General features: G+C 39.8%; 2 protein-coding genes across 7 annotated transcripts in view; one reads left to right on the forward strand and one right to left on the reverse strand.

Annotated features, from left to right (window-relative positions):
- LOC145723448 (uncharacterized) overlaps nt 1–1441 on the reverse strand; it is a 1060322-nt gene extending 1058881 nt beyond the window's left edge. For 4 of the 6 annotated variants that reach the window (XR_014148507.1, XR_014148504.1, XR_014148508.1 and 1 more), the window contains exon 1: nt 1328–1416. The gene's annotated coding sequence lies outside the window, so the exon portion shown is untranslated. The other 2 variants (XR_014148506.1, XM_081830597.1) reach the window with 2 other exon arrangements.
- A 109-nt stretch (nt 1442–1550) lies between these two features.
- Nucleotides 1551–18899, forward strand: part of FBXO33 (F-box protein 33) — a 34131-nt gene continuing 16782 nt past the window's right edge. Inside the window, exon 1 of the mRNA XM_006733324.3 lies at nt 1551–2422. Within this exon, the coding sequence (XP_006733387.1) occupies nt 1815–2422 (608 nt within the window). The 5' untranslated portion in view covers nt 1551–1814. The remainder of the gene's footprint in view (nt 2423–18899) is intronic.

Raw genomic sequence — 18899 nt, forward strand, 5'->3', positions numbered from 1 at the left:
ATGACTATTCTAGATTAACAGAGACTTTAAATACATAAAAAAAAACGAGGGTGGTCTTTAACTGGATTCTGGTTTGGATAAAACAGCTGTAAAGGTCATTTGGGAGATAAATGGATAAATATGAAGACTTATAATATTAGATATTAGAATATTAAATAACATTAAGATGTTAAAGTGTGATAATATTTTTGTTATATAGTTAAACATGCTTTTACGGAGATGCGTACTGAAGGACTTAGAAATGGAATATCTAGAGGTCTATGGTTTACTTCAAAATACTTCAATGAGTTTAAGAAATAAAAAATTAAAATCCAAGTCTCAACTTCCTAATTCACTGTTGTTGCCATAAGTATTCGTTACTCATTAAGATATAATAATAATTACATAGAAAGAACACTTGCAGAGGTTCAGAGAAGTGACCTACCAGAATGATAGCTTTTTTTCTTACAGGTACTTAGCTGATGAGAACTCACAGGTAACACTATATCGTTGGCAACATGTTACGTGCAAGGCACCAAAAGCCATCAAAGTAGCATGAATGGAGAGTTTTGCCCTCAAAGAGCTAAAAATATTTAGAACAGTTTCTTGGTGTTTACTAAGAGAACAAGGCTGTTCCAAGATCATAGTGAAGGCTCTGGAGCGGCAGCCTCACTAAAGCAATCCTCAATTATTACATAAAAATCACTTACTCCTTTCTGACTTCACCGCCCTTTACAACCAGCTAACTACTTCCCAAGTTGTGATCAAGTTAAGGGACACTTTTAAAAATCCTTCCCTGAAATTACGGGCTCCAAACTAAAGAAAACCTTTACCATAACCATCAGCTTCTTTTCAACTAGTGCTTTTAAGTCTCAGAACCGGGAACTCAGAGCCTCCCTCAAATCCCGGAAAAGAGGCTGATAATCCACCACAGATCGAACTCATTTGCCTTTTCTTCCCTCTCTCCCTCAAAATCCAACGGGTGGCGCTCTCCTCACTCCTTCCCCACAGACCAGGTGTGCGCAGAGGTCATTTGCACGGTCGGACCAGTGATGAATGTCCACCTAAGGCCTCGGTCTGTGCTCTCCGCCGCCCCGCGCCGCGCTTCTCCTCTCCCGACACAGCCCGCCCGAGTTAGCCCGCGAGTCCGCCCGCTCCGTCTCCTTAGTGGCTCTTTCTCTCACAAACTCTTAACAGTACCCTGCGCGGGTGGGTCCGCCCAGAAACCCCGTGCATGCTGACTTTGGCTCTGAGTCCTCGGCCCAGCAACTGAGAAACTGCGAGACCCCTCGCACTGACCCGAATTCCGCCAATGCCACCGCCTGAACGTCCAAATTAACTGACTTACACACTTGATGGGACTCAGCCGCCACTAGGAGATGGGACGAGCCGCCTAGCGCCCGCACCAACCGCGCTTCCCACCCCGCCCCGCCGACCTGCGTGCGTCAAAAGTCACGTGCCGCGTCTCCCTTCCCTACCGGCAACCAGGCGCTCCCCTCTTCCGGAAGTCGCGCTCCTCCTCACAGGGCTCCTCCCACCACCGCTGACGTCAAACTCAGCTTCTACCACTGCTCTGCCTCCGCCTCCAAGCGCGGGGAGGTCTGCCGTTTCTTTACGATAAGTCCCGCCGCTTCCTGGGCCCTAAACATTACAAGAGAGGATTTTGAAGTTACTGAGTGTGTAGGCCTTGGACTCGCGTGAGTACAGTTTAAGGGGCCAGAAGCTGGCTATCTAGAAGCCACCCCCTCAGAGACCTTCCCCCCTCTCGGCAACTTCTGCTGCACTTGGTTCCGCCAAGACCCACGACGGTTCCGCCCCCTTCTTCCTTGTCATTGATGTTGTTGTTCTTGTCAGTACCGCAGCCCCGACCACCGGGAGCTCGAACCCGAGCCGGGGCCGCCCGGGTGGCGCGGTGGCGGCGGCAGCGGCTGCGGCTGCAGCAGCTGCGACGGCTGCGGGGGCTGCTCCGGGGACTGCGGGGGCGGCCGGGGGCTGGCAGCCGGCGGCGGGGCCGGATGGCTCTGTGCGGGCAGGCGGCAGGCGCCGCGTCGCTGCCCAGCGAGCTGATCGTGCACATCTTCTCCTTCCTGCCGGCGCCGGACCGGCTGCGGGCCTCAGCTTCCTGCTCGCACTGGCGCGAGTGCCTCTTCTACCCTGCTCTCTGGCCCCAGCTCCGCATCTGCCTCCGCGTCTCCCCCGCGGAGCAGCCTCGGCTCGAATTCCTCATGCGCAAGTGCGGCTGGTTCGTGCGAGAGCTGCGTGTTGAGTTCGCCGCCGAGAATTACCTGAGCGGTGGCGGCGGCCCGGGCGACGGAAGCGGCGCGGACACCGGGACTGGCGGGGAAGAAGTCGAGGCCTTGCAGCTCTCAACCCGTTGGCTGGAAGTGCTGCGCACCTACTTGGAGCTGGTGCTGTGCGTGCTGGTCAGCATCCGGAACAACAGGTAGGTTCATCATGGACCTTCCATCCATCCTCCTTTCCCCTCTCCCCTTCTCCCGGGGCCCCTTGTCGCTTCCCGCCTCTCACCCCGAAATAGATTCGGTGCGGATACGCCCGTCCGGATTTAGCTTTGCTTTCTTCAGTGATTGCGGGTGTCACTTCCAACCCGGCGATTCACTTGAGGCGGGAGGGCATAACGGGACTCATCATAATACTTTATAAACAGTGATGGACTTGGTGTTTGTCAGACACCACTCCTGGCGCCTTTCAAGAACTGTCTCATTCATCCTCTCTGTGGCCCCGGGATGAAGCTGACAGGCGCCGTCATTCTTCATTTTGCAGATGGGAGAGCTGAAGCTTGTGGGGGTGAGGCCTGTGAGTCTTGAGAGAAAACAAAACATAACCTGGTTTTTCTGATTCTGAACTGTCCATTCAAAATAGTTCGTGGTGGGGGAAGAAATAGGTATGCTACTAGTGTCTCATAGTTACAAGACTCTCCCTAAAAGAAATCTCTGACAGCCATTTTCTTACCAGGAATAGTTTTCATTAACTGGGCCAGGCACAAAGAGTAGGAGGAGTGTTTGTTAAAGGGATGGGGGAAGAGCCTGATCATCAGGGTTGGAAGTCCCTCCCCTTGCACCTCCAGACTCAACTTGTCCCCAGTGATTCACCTAAAAGTAGCACAGTACAGCTTAGTGTTTGTGTGTGCTAGGGGAACTGCCCAATGCCTGCAAAGAGTAAGCACGTAACTGTCCTGGTTTTGCATCAGGACTTTATTGTAATTCTGGGACTAACTTCCTATGTTCTGACCTATTATCTTTATCAGCATTTTCCTTTATTTGTTGTCCTCTCCAAAATCCTATCAATTTAAGTGTTTTGTATCTGGATGTTCTAAATAACCTTACAATTAAACTGTGAGTCGGAAAAAAGTTCAGAAGTTCTAAAAGGAGCAACTGACGTGATAATAATAGTTTAGCAGTTTACAGGTACACTATCTTATTTGATCCTTTCAGTGACCCTGGGAGTTAGGCAAGGCAGCTATTATCCCTATTTTATAGAAAGGAAACTGACGCAAGTGATGTACACATTGTCATACGGCATCATTTTTCTACAAGGGCAGTGTCCTTCCTTTTGCAATAAATACATTGTGTTTAACATCACACGTTATATTGAACAGGGTTGAGAGAAGGTACTGATGTAATATAATTTCTGGATCTGAATCAAATGAGTGGGAGATAAGCATGTAGCTCCAACTTGTACCTGGAGCACGGCTCCATCATTCCAGTGGCCTGTGTATTTCCCCAGCTTTTCACATCAAGCCATTCCATTTTCTTACTTTGGTTGTATGTAGCAAGAGAGGCTGTTTGAAGCTGTAAATTGGAGACTCTCAGAGTTGAATGTATGACTAGAGGACCAAATGATCCAGAGTTTAAAAGATTCAGAGTCACTGAGCACTTAAACTACTGATGAGACCAAGAGTGGGAGTGAATTCAGTGAGTACTAATTAGATTTTTCCATTCTGAGATCAAATGGCACTTCTGAGCGAACATCCAAAAAAAAAAAAAAAGCTAGCCTTTGGTCCAAGTACGAACAAGCCTTACAGAGTGCCTAGTTCCTTTTAAGTGTTTCAATAACTGGTTGGTTGGATGGATAACGTTATATAGGCGAAATAGTGGTATATTACCTCTTTCCTTTGTTTAATTCTTCTCTTTCTCCTTTTCTTACCCCTACCACTTTTTTTTCAGCTTTGTTGAGGTATAAATGACCAAAATGTACCTACCACTTTTATTAGCATCCCAATCTACCTGTCTATAATGCCACCTTATGCCTGCCCATTTGGGTCAGCTCTCACTTCTATGCAAATACAGCACACTGTCATCTCTGATTTTAAGGTTTTCTTGTCATTTACAGTAGGGATGGTACTGTGTGTTGTGCTGCTTTGGTAGCACATTCATTGTGTCTGAAATGAAAATATAGTATTATTACATGTATTATCTGTACTAGTGATACTTCAAAGGGTTTTTTAAAATAAAATATCTTTATATGTTTGGAAATAAGTTAATTTAACCTTTATTTTTGAAAATGTCTTGAGATATTCTAGTAATATTGAAAGTGCTAACATGAATGTTAAAAACATAAATGGGACTAGTTTTCTCTCAACTTGAACAAATTTGAAATGTTTTAGATCAAGTTGTTTATTTGGTAATTTTGTTAAAGCCTATACTTATTTCCTTCTGTAAACACTTAAACTACAGGCTCAGGTTCAGTGAGGAAGAAAACAATTTCATGTGATTTTTGGGTTTTCCAAAACCATTAAATTTAATAACTAATGAGAAAAATGAACATTTGATACTGTTCTTTACACTTCCAAGTTAAATTTACAGTAGTTTTGGGTCTTGATTTCTGCCATTTTTATAAGTACTAAAGGGGGATTTGAAACCTACCAGTTCACCAGCCTGATGCTTCCAGCCTTTGTGGTGAATTCCTTTATATAATCTGTACAACTCAGACTGTTATTTTGTTGTGTTCCAGATATTTTCATGTCCTCCAGAAAAAGAACTAAAACTATAACCTTGGATTGTGGGAACTTTTCAAGGGTACATTTTAGTTTTGCTTGATTCCTGGGTTTCATATGCACATGTACTCTCAGAGTGAGTGTAGCCTCTTTACAGATATCTTAGACGTTAGGAACAACTGATGAAGATCAAAGAGGTGCAGAAATGCCTCTCAAAGGGCAAAACACAGTCCTCTAGGTTTCAGAGTTCCCTTCCCTACGGGGAGTCTACAATATCTGCCAGTATTGTAAGAAACAGAAAGTAAGAACAGAAATGCAGTAGGTATTTCTCATTAACTGTATTATGAGTTAAATAGGCTGAATTTCTTCTGCAGTTGTTCCATAAGAAATTGTTCTTAAAAGTTCAAAACAACACATGTAGATATTCATTTTTAGAATTTAATCTGGTTGTTGAGTACTGCCTATTGAAAAGCTGTATTTGACTACTTAGAAAAAATGAGTTCCTGGACAATAAGATTTATAATAATAGCTAATAGACTCAATTACTAAAAATACTTTTTTTTTTTTTAAAGATTTTATTTATTTGTCAGAGAGAGAACAAGCAGGGGGAGCGGCAGGCAGAGGGAGAAACAGGCTCCCTGCTGAGCAAGGAGCCCGATATGGGGCTTGATCCCAGGACCCTGGGATCATGATCTGAGCTGAAGGCAGATGCTTAATTGACTGAGCCACCCAGGTGTCCCTAAAAATACTTATTTTTAAACAGCAGGCATAGGTATATTGTCATCATCCAGTTTATGCTTTTCTGGACTGTATAAGTATTTTACATGAGCTTTGTTGGATGAAATTCTAAATTGGGGGCAGTACTTTTATTAAAGATAAATATTGCAGTAAGCCATAGAGATTTTGTACAGGGGACATTTTCTTGTTAAAAATCTGGGCTACAACTCCCAACTACATATATGTACATTGACCATTTCATGGCTCTGCTGGCTTACACAACCTCTCAGTAGTAGAAGTTCTATTAATAATTCTTAGATTTTGTCTTGTTGATTGGCATGTGCAATGAAGAAAAGCCTTACCTTTGTATTATTTTCTCAACATCAGTCTACCAAGATCCAAAAACAGATAAGGCCATTTAAAAATACATCTTAAAATAGTTTAAAAATTCTTTGGACATTTCATATTATTATCTACCATGGTAGGAAATGCCTTGAAGGTGTTGTGTTCAGCAACCCTCAGCCTTATTTTTCTTGAAATATTTTCCCCTCTCATAATGTAGTAAATACATGTAATAATAGCATCTTTCTTATGAGAGCTTTTATTATTTGTGTAAAAAGCCCATTTGCAGAATAAATATTAAAATATATTGGGACTCTGGGGCTCCTGGGTGGCTCAGTTGGTTAAGCAGCTGCCTTCGGCTCAGGTCATGATCTCAGGGTCCTGGGATTGAGCACCATGTGGGGCTCCCTGCTGAACGGGTAGTCTGCTTCTCCCCCCCCATCCCTCCCCCCCTCTGCTCATGCGTGCTCACTCTCTCTCTCTCTCAAATAAATAAATAAAATCTTTTTAAAAAAATAAAATATATTGGGACTCTGACCAGTGTATACTGTCCAAGAGGTGATTGCCCATAGAGAGGAAAGCTGAGATGATGCATATCCAACAGACTGCTTACCTTAAAACTGACAATATAAAGTGGTTCCATAGGTCATTGAGAAAGGAGGAGATTCTAACCTGTTAAAGAAACTAACCTCCTAGGAGGGCTGCTGAGAAGAATTAGGGTTCTCTCTAGTCCATAGGTACATTCTTACAATGACTGAGAACTGATAGTTGGAGGATATGAAATAAAACTCATCAAAAGATTGTTAAAGTAAAATGTTATTTTTTCTGTGTTAAATGAAGCTGTGAAGTAGCTTTTGAGTGAAGTGATTAAATTATTTCCATTTTAATGTGTTAGTTCTGAGGCAGCCTTGAAAGAGCTCACCCAACTTGATAAATTTATTTAGGGCCTAAAATGATAGTTATAAAAAATTTGGGTTTTTTTCCTCCAAATATTGAGAGCCTACTATGTGCCAAACAGTGAAGACAAACTTCCCTTTCTCATGGAGTCAACATTCTAGAGGGGAAAGAAAGAAACAAGTAAATAAATGAAAGATTATTTCAGTTGTGAAAATAAAAGAGGACTACATAATAGTGACTAGGTGGCAACAATAGAGTAGCGAGGGAAAACATGTCTGAAAAGGACATTTGAGCTGCAATGTGAATGACACAAGTCACCCATCTGAAGATCTGAGCAAATAGCATTTTAAGCAAGGGGGGAAAAAAAAAAAACACTAAGCACCAAGGCCTTGGGCCAGACAAATTTTTGCCCTGTTGGAGCAATAGGAAAGAAAGTATGGCAGGACCATGAGAATGAAAATGGGAGAATCAAATATTTTCCTATCATTACTCTAAGAAGCACTGTTTTCTTGTCTTTATATTGTTAAATGATATTTTAATAGCATGTTCAATAACAATTTTAAATGTCAGTCTTATTTAAACCTTTTTTGTGTAATATCTGGGATTGGAGGATGATGGTAATTCTTAGAAGGTAACTGAGTAAGTGAATTGTAAACCAAATGCTAGGAGATTGCTTTTAGCTACCAGATCCTAATAAAACTAATAAGGAATACTATGAGAGGCTGATGACTTATATCTGGTCCCTAAAATTGTGCTGTAGAGTTTGGTAGCCACTAGTCACATACAGCTTTTGAATTTTTAATTTCATAAGTAAAATTAAAGATTAGAACTACTAGCCACATTTCAAGTGCTCAATAGCTATATGTGGCTAGTGGCTACCATTATTAGACAGCATGAACAGAGTATTGCCATCATGGCAGAGAGTTCTGTTGGACAATATTTCTTTAAAGTGTTTGTTTTTGTTTGTTCCATTTGGCTGTGGTCATTCATTAGCATTTGTGAGAGGAGGAAATATGTTATAAAAAGTGTTATGTGGATGTAAATATACTTGGTATTGAACATGGACTAAGAATGGAATTGACCTGAAAGAATTTCTTGCAATGATGTAGGTTATTTTAGCTTTTATCAGTTTAGAAAATGAAAACATTACATTTTATGAGCTCCTTTACCGCACTGGGAAAGGTTTTAACCTTTTGAAGAACATTATTTTAAAGTAGCAAGTTTTCATGTATGTAACTTTTCCATAGGGAATTGGCTGTACTAACTTTAATTCAGAGTGGCTGTGTTTTGCATTTTTCCACTGATACTATTTATTACATCAAAAAACAATTTTGGGGGGGGTGCGTGTGTGGCTCAGTTGTTAAGCATCTGTCTTCAGCCCAGGTCATGATCCCAGGGTCCTGGGATCGAGCCCCACATCGAGCCCCGCATCGGGCTCCCTGCTCAGCGGGAAGCCTGCTTCTCCCTCTCCCACTCCCCCTGCTTGTGTTCCTTTTCTCACTTTGCCTCTGTGTCAAATAAATAAATTTAAAAATCTAGAATAATAATCATAATAATAATTTTGGATCCTCTGAAATAGAAGGAAACATGCTAAACTTACTGCCACAGATAAAGTTCCCCAATTCTGAACCACGAAAGAGAGAACAAGGTCATTATGACCAAGATATCAAACTTTTAGGTCCCGGTTGTACTAAACAGTCCAACAGAATCCCAGAAAAAAAGATGAAAGGTCTTTAGCCTTCTGTAGTTAGAACTTAAGGAATATTTCTTCAGCTTATAGGTGGTTAATATTTTTTTCTTTTCAAAGAATTGCCCAAACTAAACCATTGAGTACCACAGGCATACCTTGTTTTATTGTGCTTTGCTTTATTGCACTCGGCAGATAGTTTTTGTTTTTTTTTTTTTTTTGCAACTGACATTTTGTGGCAACCCTGCATGGAGCAAGTCTGTTGACACCATTTTTCCAACAGTACTTGCTCACTTTGTGTCTCTGTGTCATATTTTGGTAATTCCCACAGTATTTTAAGATTTTTCATTATTATTAGATTTGTTATGGTGATCTGTGGTTAATGATCTTTGATGTTACTACTGTAATTATTTTGGGGTGCCACAAACCATTTCCACATAAGATAGCAAACTTAGTAAGCGTTGCGTTTTGACTGCTCCAGTGACCAGCCATCCCTTGTTTCTTTCCTTCTCGGGCCTCTCTTAATCCCTGAGACACAATATTAAAATCTGGCCAATTAATAACTTTGAAATGGCCTTAAGTGACAGGAAGAGTCACGTGTCTCACTTTAAATCAGAAGCTAAAAATGATTAAGCTTAGTGAGGAAGGCATGTCAAAGGCCAAGATAGGCCAAAAGCTAGACCTCTTGTGCCAAATAGCCAAGCTGTGAAAAGAAACCTTCTTAAAGGAAATTAAAAGCGCTGGGGCACCTGGGTGGCTCAGTCAATTAAGCGTCTGGCTTTGGCTTAGGTCATGATCCCGGGGTCCTGGGATCGAGCCCCACGTTGGGCTCCCTGCTCAGTGGGGAGTCTGCTTCTGCCTCTCCCTCAGCTCATGCTGTCTCTGTCTTTCTCTCTCTCTCAAATAAATAAATAATAAAGTACTACCCCAGGGAACACACAAATAAGTGGAACAGCCTTAATTGCTGATATGGAGAAAATTTTAGTGGTCTGGATAGAAGATCAAACCAGCCACAACATTCCCTTAAGCCAAAGCCTAATCCAGAGCAAGGCCCTAACTCTCTTCAGTTCTGTGAAGGCTGAAAGAGGTGAGGAAGCTACAGAAAAAAAGTTTGAAGCTAGCAGAAGTTAAGGAAAGAAGTTGTCTCCATAAAATCAAGATACAAGGTGAAGCAGCAATTGCTGATGCAGAAGCTGTAGGAAGTTATCCAGAAGATCTAGCTAAGACAATTAATGAAGATGGCTACACTAAGCAACAGATTTTCAATATAGACAAAACAGCCTACTGTTGGAAGAAGATGCCATCTAGGACTTTCATAGCTAGGGAGGAGAAGTCAGTGCTTTGCTTCAAAGCTTCAAAAGACAGGTGGACTCTCTTAGGAGCTAATGCAACTGGTGACTTTAAGTTGAAAACAGTGCTCATTGACTGTTCCCAAAATCATAGGATCCTTAAGAATTATGCTAAATCTACTCTGCCTGTGCTCTATAAATGGGACAACGAAGCCTGGATGACAGCACATCTGTTTACAACATGGTTTACTGAATATTTTGAGCCCACTGTTTAGACCTACTTCTCAGAAAAAAAAAAAAAAATCCTTTTAAAATATTATAGTTTATGGTAATGCACCGTTCACCCAAGAGCTCTGATGGAGCTGTACAATGAAATCAATGTTTTCCTTTTTTTTTTTTTTTAAAGATTTTATTTATTTATTTGACAGAGAGAGACACAGTGAGAGAGGGAACACAAGCAGAGGGGAGTGGGAGAGGGAGAAGCAGGCCTCCCGCAGAGTAGGGAGCCCCATGTGGGCTCATGACCTGAGCCAAAGGCAGACACTTAATGACTGAGCCACCCAGATGCCCCTCAATGTTGTTTTCATGACTGCTAGCACAACATCCATTCTGTAGTAAAAAACTTATATTTTGGCTCGAGGAGTAATTTTGACTTTCAAGTATTATTATTCAAGAAATACATATTGTAAGGCATTCACTGTCATGAATTATGATTCCTCTGATAATCTGGGCAAAGTAAATTAAAAACCTTCTGGAAAAGAATCGCCATTCTAGATGTCATTAAGAACAATCATAATTCACTTGAAGAAGTCAAAAATACCAACATCAGAGGAGTTTGGAAGAACTTGATTCCAATCCTCATGGATGATTTTGAGGGGTTCAGGATTTCAGTGGAGGTAGTAACTGCTGATGTGGTGGAAAAATAGTAAGAGAATTAGAAGTAGAAGTAGAGCCTGAAGACATGACTGACTTGCTGCAATCTCGTGATAAAACTTTAATGAATGAGGAGTTGCTTCTTATGGATGGGCAAAGAGAGTGGTTTCTTGAAATGGAATCTACTCCTGGTGAAGATGCTGTGATGATTATTGAAATGACAAAAGATTTGGACTATGACATAAACTTAGTTGATAACGCAGCAGGATGGTTTGAGAGGATTGACTCCATTGTGGGTAAAATGCTATCAAACCTTGTATGCTACAGAAAAATAATCTGTGAAAGGAAGAGTCAATTGATGTGGCAAACTTTATTGTCTTATTTTAAAAATTGCCACATCCACCCCATCCTTCAGCAGCCACCATCCTGATCAGTCAGCAGTCATCAACATGGAGGTAAGACCCTCCACCAGTAAAAAAAAAAAAAAATTGGTAAAAGCTCAGATAATGGGTTTTTAGCAATAAAGTATTTTTTAATTAAGTCATGTACACTTAGACATGATGCTATTGTACACTTGATAGTCTACAATATAGTGTAAAAATAACTTGTATATGTCCTGACTGGGAAACCAAAAAATTCATTTTGACTTGGCTTTATTATAATATTCACTTTATTATGGTGGTCTAGAACCAGACCCACAATGTCTCAGAGGTATGCCTGTATATGTATAAGTTTTTATAAAAGGCATCATAAAAGTTGTGATGGTTGTTTAATTCATAGGGAAATTTTTATGCTAAAAAGTAAAAAGGTACCTCTTTTCAGTGGAATTTTAATATATATATTTACAGTATACATGCTGCAAAACATACAACTTAAATATGTATATGAAAATTATACATATATTGAAACTGTTGTTGAAAAGTTAAGTGCACACAACCTGTTTGAGAAAAGAAGGGAGGGAGCAGCCTTCTGTGTCTCTCTGGGAAGAGATTCCTAGAGTAAGTGGCAGTAAGTGGAGAAGCTCTACTGTGGGACTTTGACCAGGGGCATGCTTGAGTAAAATAGTAGGAAATGCCTTGGGATATAGAACACTGCCTACCACATAAAGGGGAAGATGAAGTAGAAATCAGTAGCCCATTATTAGGCTCTTGTAAGGACTTTGATTTTTACTCTGAGATGAGGAGCCATGAAAAAGTTTTGAACCGAGGAGTGACAGGATCTAATATTTCAAAAGGAACATTCTAACAGAACAAACTGATAGTTGCCAGAGGGAAGAGGAATGGAGGGATGGGCAAAATGGGTAAAGGGGAGCAGGAGATACAGGCTTCCAGTTATGGAATGAATAAGTCATGGGAATAAAAGGCCCATAGGGAATATAGTCAATGATATTGCAGTAGCATTGTATGTTGACAGATGGTAGCTACAATTGTGGTGAGCCTAGCATAATGTATAGAGAAGTTGAATCTATTTTGTACACCAGAAACTAATGTAAGATTGTGTATCTACTCAAATTAAAGGATTAAAAAAAAAAAAGAACATTCCAGATGCTCTGTTGGGAATAGTTTGTAGCAGGAAAAGGGAAGAAGCAACAGGCTGGGCCAGGAGGCCTTTACAGTAATCCAGGCAAGGGATGATGGTGCTGTGGACCAGTGTGGGAGTAGTAAAAGTGATGGTAGTCTGATTCTGTATTTTTATCTGGATGCCTTCTAGAAATAGAATGTAAGTATAAAAAATTAGACATAACTGTTTAATTAATATTACAGTGTCCTTTTAATTACTCTCTAAATATGTCTAAAAATATTTTTCCATTGGCTATTTTTATTCATTTTGTTTTCCTTTTGTGTTAATGATTTATGTATTTTTTTTAAAGAAAATACCCAGGTATGAACAGTTTGCTTTCTGAAAACATGGCTTATCTTTGCTATTTAGCTCCTTGTACCACGAAATACTTTCAAACAATGCCCTGTTCATATAGGCCTTATGTAAATTTTGATCAGTCTGTTGAATTGCTCCAGAAACTTCCTGGTCTTCCTTACTGCAGTCACTTGGAATTTTCGTTTCCCTCTTTTCTCCTCCCTCACTTCCTGCTTCATATAAACCCATTACTTCTTTTTTTTTTTTTTAAAGGTTTTTATTTATTTAACAGAGAGAGACATAGCGAGAGCAGGAACACAAGCAGGGGGAGTGGGAGAGGGAGAAGCAGGCTTCCCGCAGAGCGGGAAGTCCGATGTGGGACTCGATCCCAGGACCCTGGGATCATGACCTGAGCCGAAGGCAGACGCTTAAGGACTGAGCCACCCAGGCGCCCTAAACCCATTACTACTTTGAATTTGCTTAAGTCTGGCCCTCATGTGAGTTACAGGCTCAAGATGATGGGACTAAGTGGAAAGGAAGAAGCGGGTAGTACTCTGCACAAGGGTTCTTTGCCCCAAATCACTGGTCTCGTCACCTGTAACCGTAAGCCCAGATAAATCTGTTTTCCTACTCAGACATTCATCATGTGTACTCTTCTATTACATCTCTTCAGTGGACAAGGAAAAGGGGAGGAAACAAGGGCAGAATTGAGCTACCTTTTATTCAGATGTTGCTAGTTACTTCAAAAAATAATCAGAATCTCACTCTTAGAAACCTCAAAAGGACAATTTTGGTTCAAGGCTAAGAAGAAAGGTAGTCACCTGAGGCAAGAGACTTTGATCTTCCATAGCTTAGACCCACCTTCTCAAGCCATCACCCTCCTGATACCAAACTCCAGTTAGAGTCACCACAACAGTCATGGGCCTGGGTAAGGTCCAGGCATATTGCCAGGACTGCAGGGAGCTGAGTAGATGTGTTCTTTTTTTTTTTTTTTTTTGCATTTTTTTAAATTTTATTATGTTATGTTAATCACCATACATTACATCATTAGTTTTTGATGTAGGAGTAGATGTGTTCTTAACAACCCACAAAATGCTAAACTAGTTTTCCCAGAGAAACAACAGTATTAAACAACCATAAGGGTAGGTACCATTATTATTGCTATTTTTTTTATTATGTTAATCACCATACATTACATCATTAGTTTTTGGTTTTTTTTTTTAAAGATTTTATTTATTTGACAGAGAGAGATAGCGAGAGCAGGAACACAAGCAGGGGGAGTGGGAGAGGGAGAAGCAGGCTTCCTGCCGAGCAGGGAGCCCGATGTGGGACTCGATCCCGGGACCCCGGGATCATGACCTGAGCCGAAGGCAGACACTTAACGACTGAGCCACCCAGGCGCCCTACATCATTAGTTTTTGATGTAGTGTTCCATGATTCACTGTTTGCTTATAACACCCAGTGCTCCGTGCAGTACGTGCCCTCTTTAATACCCATCACCAGGCTAACCCATCCCCCCCACCCCCTCCCCTCTAGAACCCTCAGTTTGTTTCTCAGAGTCCATAGTCTCTCATGGTTTGTCTACCCCTTCGATTTCCCGCACTTCATTTTTCAGAGGTACAGGTCTGTGATTGCTATTTTACAGACGCTAAAACTGAACCACAGATTAGTTAAGTGAACTTGCTAGTTATACAGAGAAATTACTGCCTGGTTTTCTAATTTTTTTAATGAAATTTTGTAACACACACAAAAAATAGACACTATGAACCAACCTATCACCCAGATTCAGTAATTTAAGGATTTTGCCACATTTGCATTCATTTTATCTTTACTGAAGTACTTTAAAACAAATCCAAGATATCAATGTCCTTTTACACTACACACTTCAGTATAAAGCTCTGAAAATTATGGGCTTTTTTTTACATAAACACAATGCCATTAATACACACTAACAAAGTTATTAATAATTCCTTATTCTCATCCAATTTTTTTTAAATGAGTCATTTTAAAACCTTTATTTCTATGCCAAGAGACTAACCCACTCATGGACACTGGGAGTTTAACTGCCATAACTTTTCACATCATTGACACATAATACATATTTTAGTAATTGAATGAACAAAGAGTAGGAGAGAAGTCTATAGGCTGAGTTTCTAAGTTGTAAGTTCTTAATAATCTGACAGCTCTAGATCTAAAACTGATGGCTTTTTGAAATAGGATTAAAAAAATGCAATTAGGTTGAAGAAATTCATTCTCTTTTGGCAGTAGTATGGCCTATTGCATGGTTCAGGAGATTGATTATCAAACACTGTTTATGGTTTTGTGCTTTCGCAACACATCTAAGATGTGTTACAGGGGCACCTGGGTGGCTCAGTCAGTTAAGCATTTGCCTTCGGCTCAGGTTATAATTCCAGGGTCCTGGTATCAAGTCCCGAATCAGGCTTCCTGCCCCGTGGGGAGTCTGCTTCTCCCTCTTCCGTGCCCCTCCTCCCACTGTTGCACACACTCATGCACATTGTCTTTCTCTCTCTCTGTCTCTCAAATAATAAAAAATCTTTTTTAAAAAAAGAGCTAAGATGTGTTGCAAGAAGGACTAGTAATAGTAAGTAGGTTGTATACTATTAATATTACCTTAGGAACAGAGCTAAACTAATTTGAAGAAGTGAGATGAAAGAAAATTTTGTAACCAACTGTAATGTTTTCCCAATATGTTTTTATTACATGTCTTTTGAGCAAGTGCATGTTATAGACATTGTGCAGGAAAGAACCCTGTTTGTTTTTTTAGTTCATTTGCTGATTCGACAACAAATAAATGAGTAAATAAACTAAATAAATAAAAAGTAGGTCAGATTTCATATTTAAGTAAAAGGATTATGTGGCACAATTCCCTAGTTACTGGTATTATCTCATGGCCTCCAAATGAGGCATCTGTTTATTGCCATGGTTCAGTATATTCTATTCTAGTGTTGTTGCCAGATGTTCTTTTCAGTCCTGTTTTTACCATCTGAAACAATAGTGAGCCACCTGGAGGCTATATGCAGTTTTCTTGGCTTCACTATATGATCACAATATATTCGAAAGCTGCCATTGAGTTGTCAGTGTTTGTTTTTTTTCCTAAAGGGAATCAACAGTAGTTTAGAGGTTTTCAGAGAAACATATCAGCAGTCTGGAAGACAGGATAATAGAAAGCACACAAGCTAAACATCCAAAAAGGGGAAAAAAATTTAATTTTTAAAATTAAAAAAATTTTTAAATAAAACAGATTAAGAGATCTCTTAAAATCCAGTGAACAAATGTTCACATTATAGGGGTCCCAGAAGAAGAGAGAGAAAGGTGTAAAAAACTTATTGAAGAAGCAATATCTGAAAACTCCCCTAACCTAGGGAGAGAAATAGACATCCAAGTCCAAGAAGCAGAGTTCCAAACAAGATGAACCCAAGGAGGTCCACACTACAGCACATAATAATTAAAATGTCAAAGGTTAAAGATAAAGAGAGAATCTTAAAACCAGCTAGAGAGAAACACAAAGTTACCTAGAAAGGAAATACTATAAGACTATCAGCTGATTTTTCAGCAGAAACTTTGCAAGCCAGAAGAGAGTGGCAAGTGCTAAAAGGAAAAACCTACAACCAAGAATATTCTACCTGGCAAGGTTAGCATTCAGATTTGAAGGAGAGATAAAGAGTTTCCCAGAAAAGAAAAGATAAAGGAATTTATCACCACTAAGCCAGCCTTGTAAGAAATGTTAAAGTGACTTCTTTAAGTGGAAAAGAAATGGCCATAATTAAACATAAGAAAAATGAATAAAAACATGTAAAATATGACATATACACAAAAGTGGAGAAAGGAGGAACACCTGGGTGGCTCAGTCAGTTAAGCATCTACCTTCGGCTCAGGTCATGATCCCAGGGGCCTGGGATCAAGTCCCACATCAGGCTCCCTGCTCATTGGGGAGCCTGCTTCTTCCTCTGACTGCTGCTCTCCCTGCTTGTGTGTTCTTTCTCTCTCTCTCTCTTTCTCTCTCTCACTCTCTTTCACCTGCTTCTCCCTCTGCTGCTCCCCCTGCTTGCATGCACACGCGCTCTCTCTCTCTGACAAATAAATAAAATCTTAAAAAAAAAAAGTGGAGAAGGGAGTAAAAAGAGAAAAGAAGGGGAAAAAGAAAAAAATCTTTTTTCTTTAAGAATGTGTTTGAACTTAAATGACCATCAAATTAATATGGACTGCTATTTACTTCAGGTAACATAGATGAACCTCATGGTAACCACAAACCCAAAACCTACGATAGATACACCAAAAGTAAAGAGAAATAAAGCCAAATAAAACCCTATAGATACTAATCAATCAGAAAAAAAGAGCAAGGAAGAAAGGAACAAAGGAGAACTACAAAAACAACCAATAAGAAAAACTTTTAAGTGGCAATAAGTACATACCTATCAATAATTACTTTAAATGTAAATGGCCTCAATGCTCCAATCTAAAGACATAGAGTGGTGGGATGGATAAAAAAAAAAAAAATAGGACCAGGGCGCCTGGGTGGCTCAGTCATTAAGTGTCTGCCTTCAGCTCAGGTCATGATCCCAGGGTCCTGGGATCGAGCCCCGCATCGGGCTCCCTGCTCGGCCAGGAGCCTGCTTCTCCCTCTCCCATTCCGCCTGCTTGTGTTCCCTCTCTAGCTGTCTCTCTCTCTCTCTGTCAAATAAATAAAATAAAATCTTTAAAAAAAAAAAAAATAGGACCCATCTATATGCTACCTACAAGAGACTCACCTCAGACCTAATGATGCCTACAGACTAAAAGTGAAGGGATGGAAAACATTCACCATGTAAATGAAAGTTTAAAAAAGCTGGAGTAGCAATACTTATGTCAGACAAAACAGACTTTAAAGCAAAGATTGTAACAAGAGACAAGGTCATTCCATAGTGAGGAAAGGAATCAATCCATCAAGAAGATATAACAATTGTAAATATCTGTGCACCTGATACCGGAGCACCTAAACACATAAAGCAGATATTAATGTACATAAAGAGAGAAATTGATGGTAATACAATAACAGTAGAGAACATTAATACTCTATTTACATCAATGGATGGATCATTCAGACAGAAAATTAATAAGGGAATGTCTTTGTTTTTGTTTTGATTTGTTTTAAAGATTTTATGTATTTATTTTAGAGAGAGACTGCACATGAGCGGGAGGGGCAGAGGGAAAGGGAGAGAGAATCTCAAGCAGACTCTGTGCTGAGCGCAGAGCCTTACATGGAGCTTGATCTCACAACCCTAAGATCACAACCTGAGCTGAAACCAAGAATTGAACACTTAACCAACTGCACCACCCAGGCACCCCCATAAGGAAGCAATGTCTTTGAATGACATGTTGGACCAGCTGGACATAACAGATATATACAGAACATTCCATTCAAAAACAACAGAATACACATTCTTTTCAAGTGCAAATGGAACATTCTCCAGAATAGATCACATATTGGGCCATAAAACAAGTCTCAATAAATTTAAGAAAATTGAAATCATAGCAAACATCTTTTCCAACACATCAGTATAAACCTAGAAATGAATCACAAGGAAAAAACAGGGAAACCCACATACAGTGGAGACTAAACAACATGACACTAAACAACCAATGGGTCAATGAAGCAATCAAAGAAGAAATCAAAAAATACATGATGACAAATGAAAATGAAAACACAATGATCCAAAATCTCTGGGACACATCAAAAGCAGTTCTAAGAGGGAAGTATATAGAATACAGGCCTAAGAAATAAGAAACAAGAAAAAACTCAAATGATCAATCTTACACCTAAAAGAACGAGAAAGAGAGGAACAAAACCCAAGGTGAGTAGAAGAAAGGTTTAATAAAGATCTACCATAATATAGATCTTATGCAACTTATAGAATAATAAAGATCATGGTAGATGTAAATGACATAGAGACTTAAAAACAAAAACCTCAATGAAACCAAGAGCTGATTCTTTGAAAAGATAAACAAGATTGATATACCCTTAACCAGACTCATTAAGAAATAAAGAGAAAGGACCCAAATAAAATCAGAAATGAGAGAAAAAATAAATGAGAGAGGAAAAGTAACAACTCATACCACAGAAATACAAAAGATTGTAAGTGAATACTATAAACAATTATATGCCTACAACCTGGACAGCCTAAAAGAAATGGATAAATTCCTAGAAACATATAATCTTCCAAAAATGAACCAGAAAGAAATAAAAAATCTGAACAGACTGATTACAAGTAATGAAATTTAATCAATATTCAAAAACAATCAAAGAATA

This window comes from Leptonychotes weddellii, chromosome 9 (genome assembly GCF_054177405.1).
Source record: "Leptonychotes weddellii isolate Sample4059 chromosome 9, ASM5417740v2, whole genome shotgun sequence".
NCBI lineage: Eukaryota > Metazoa > Chordata > Mammalia > Carnivora > Phocidae > Leptonychotes > Leptonychotes weddellii.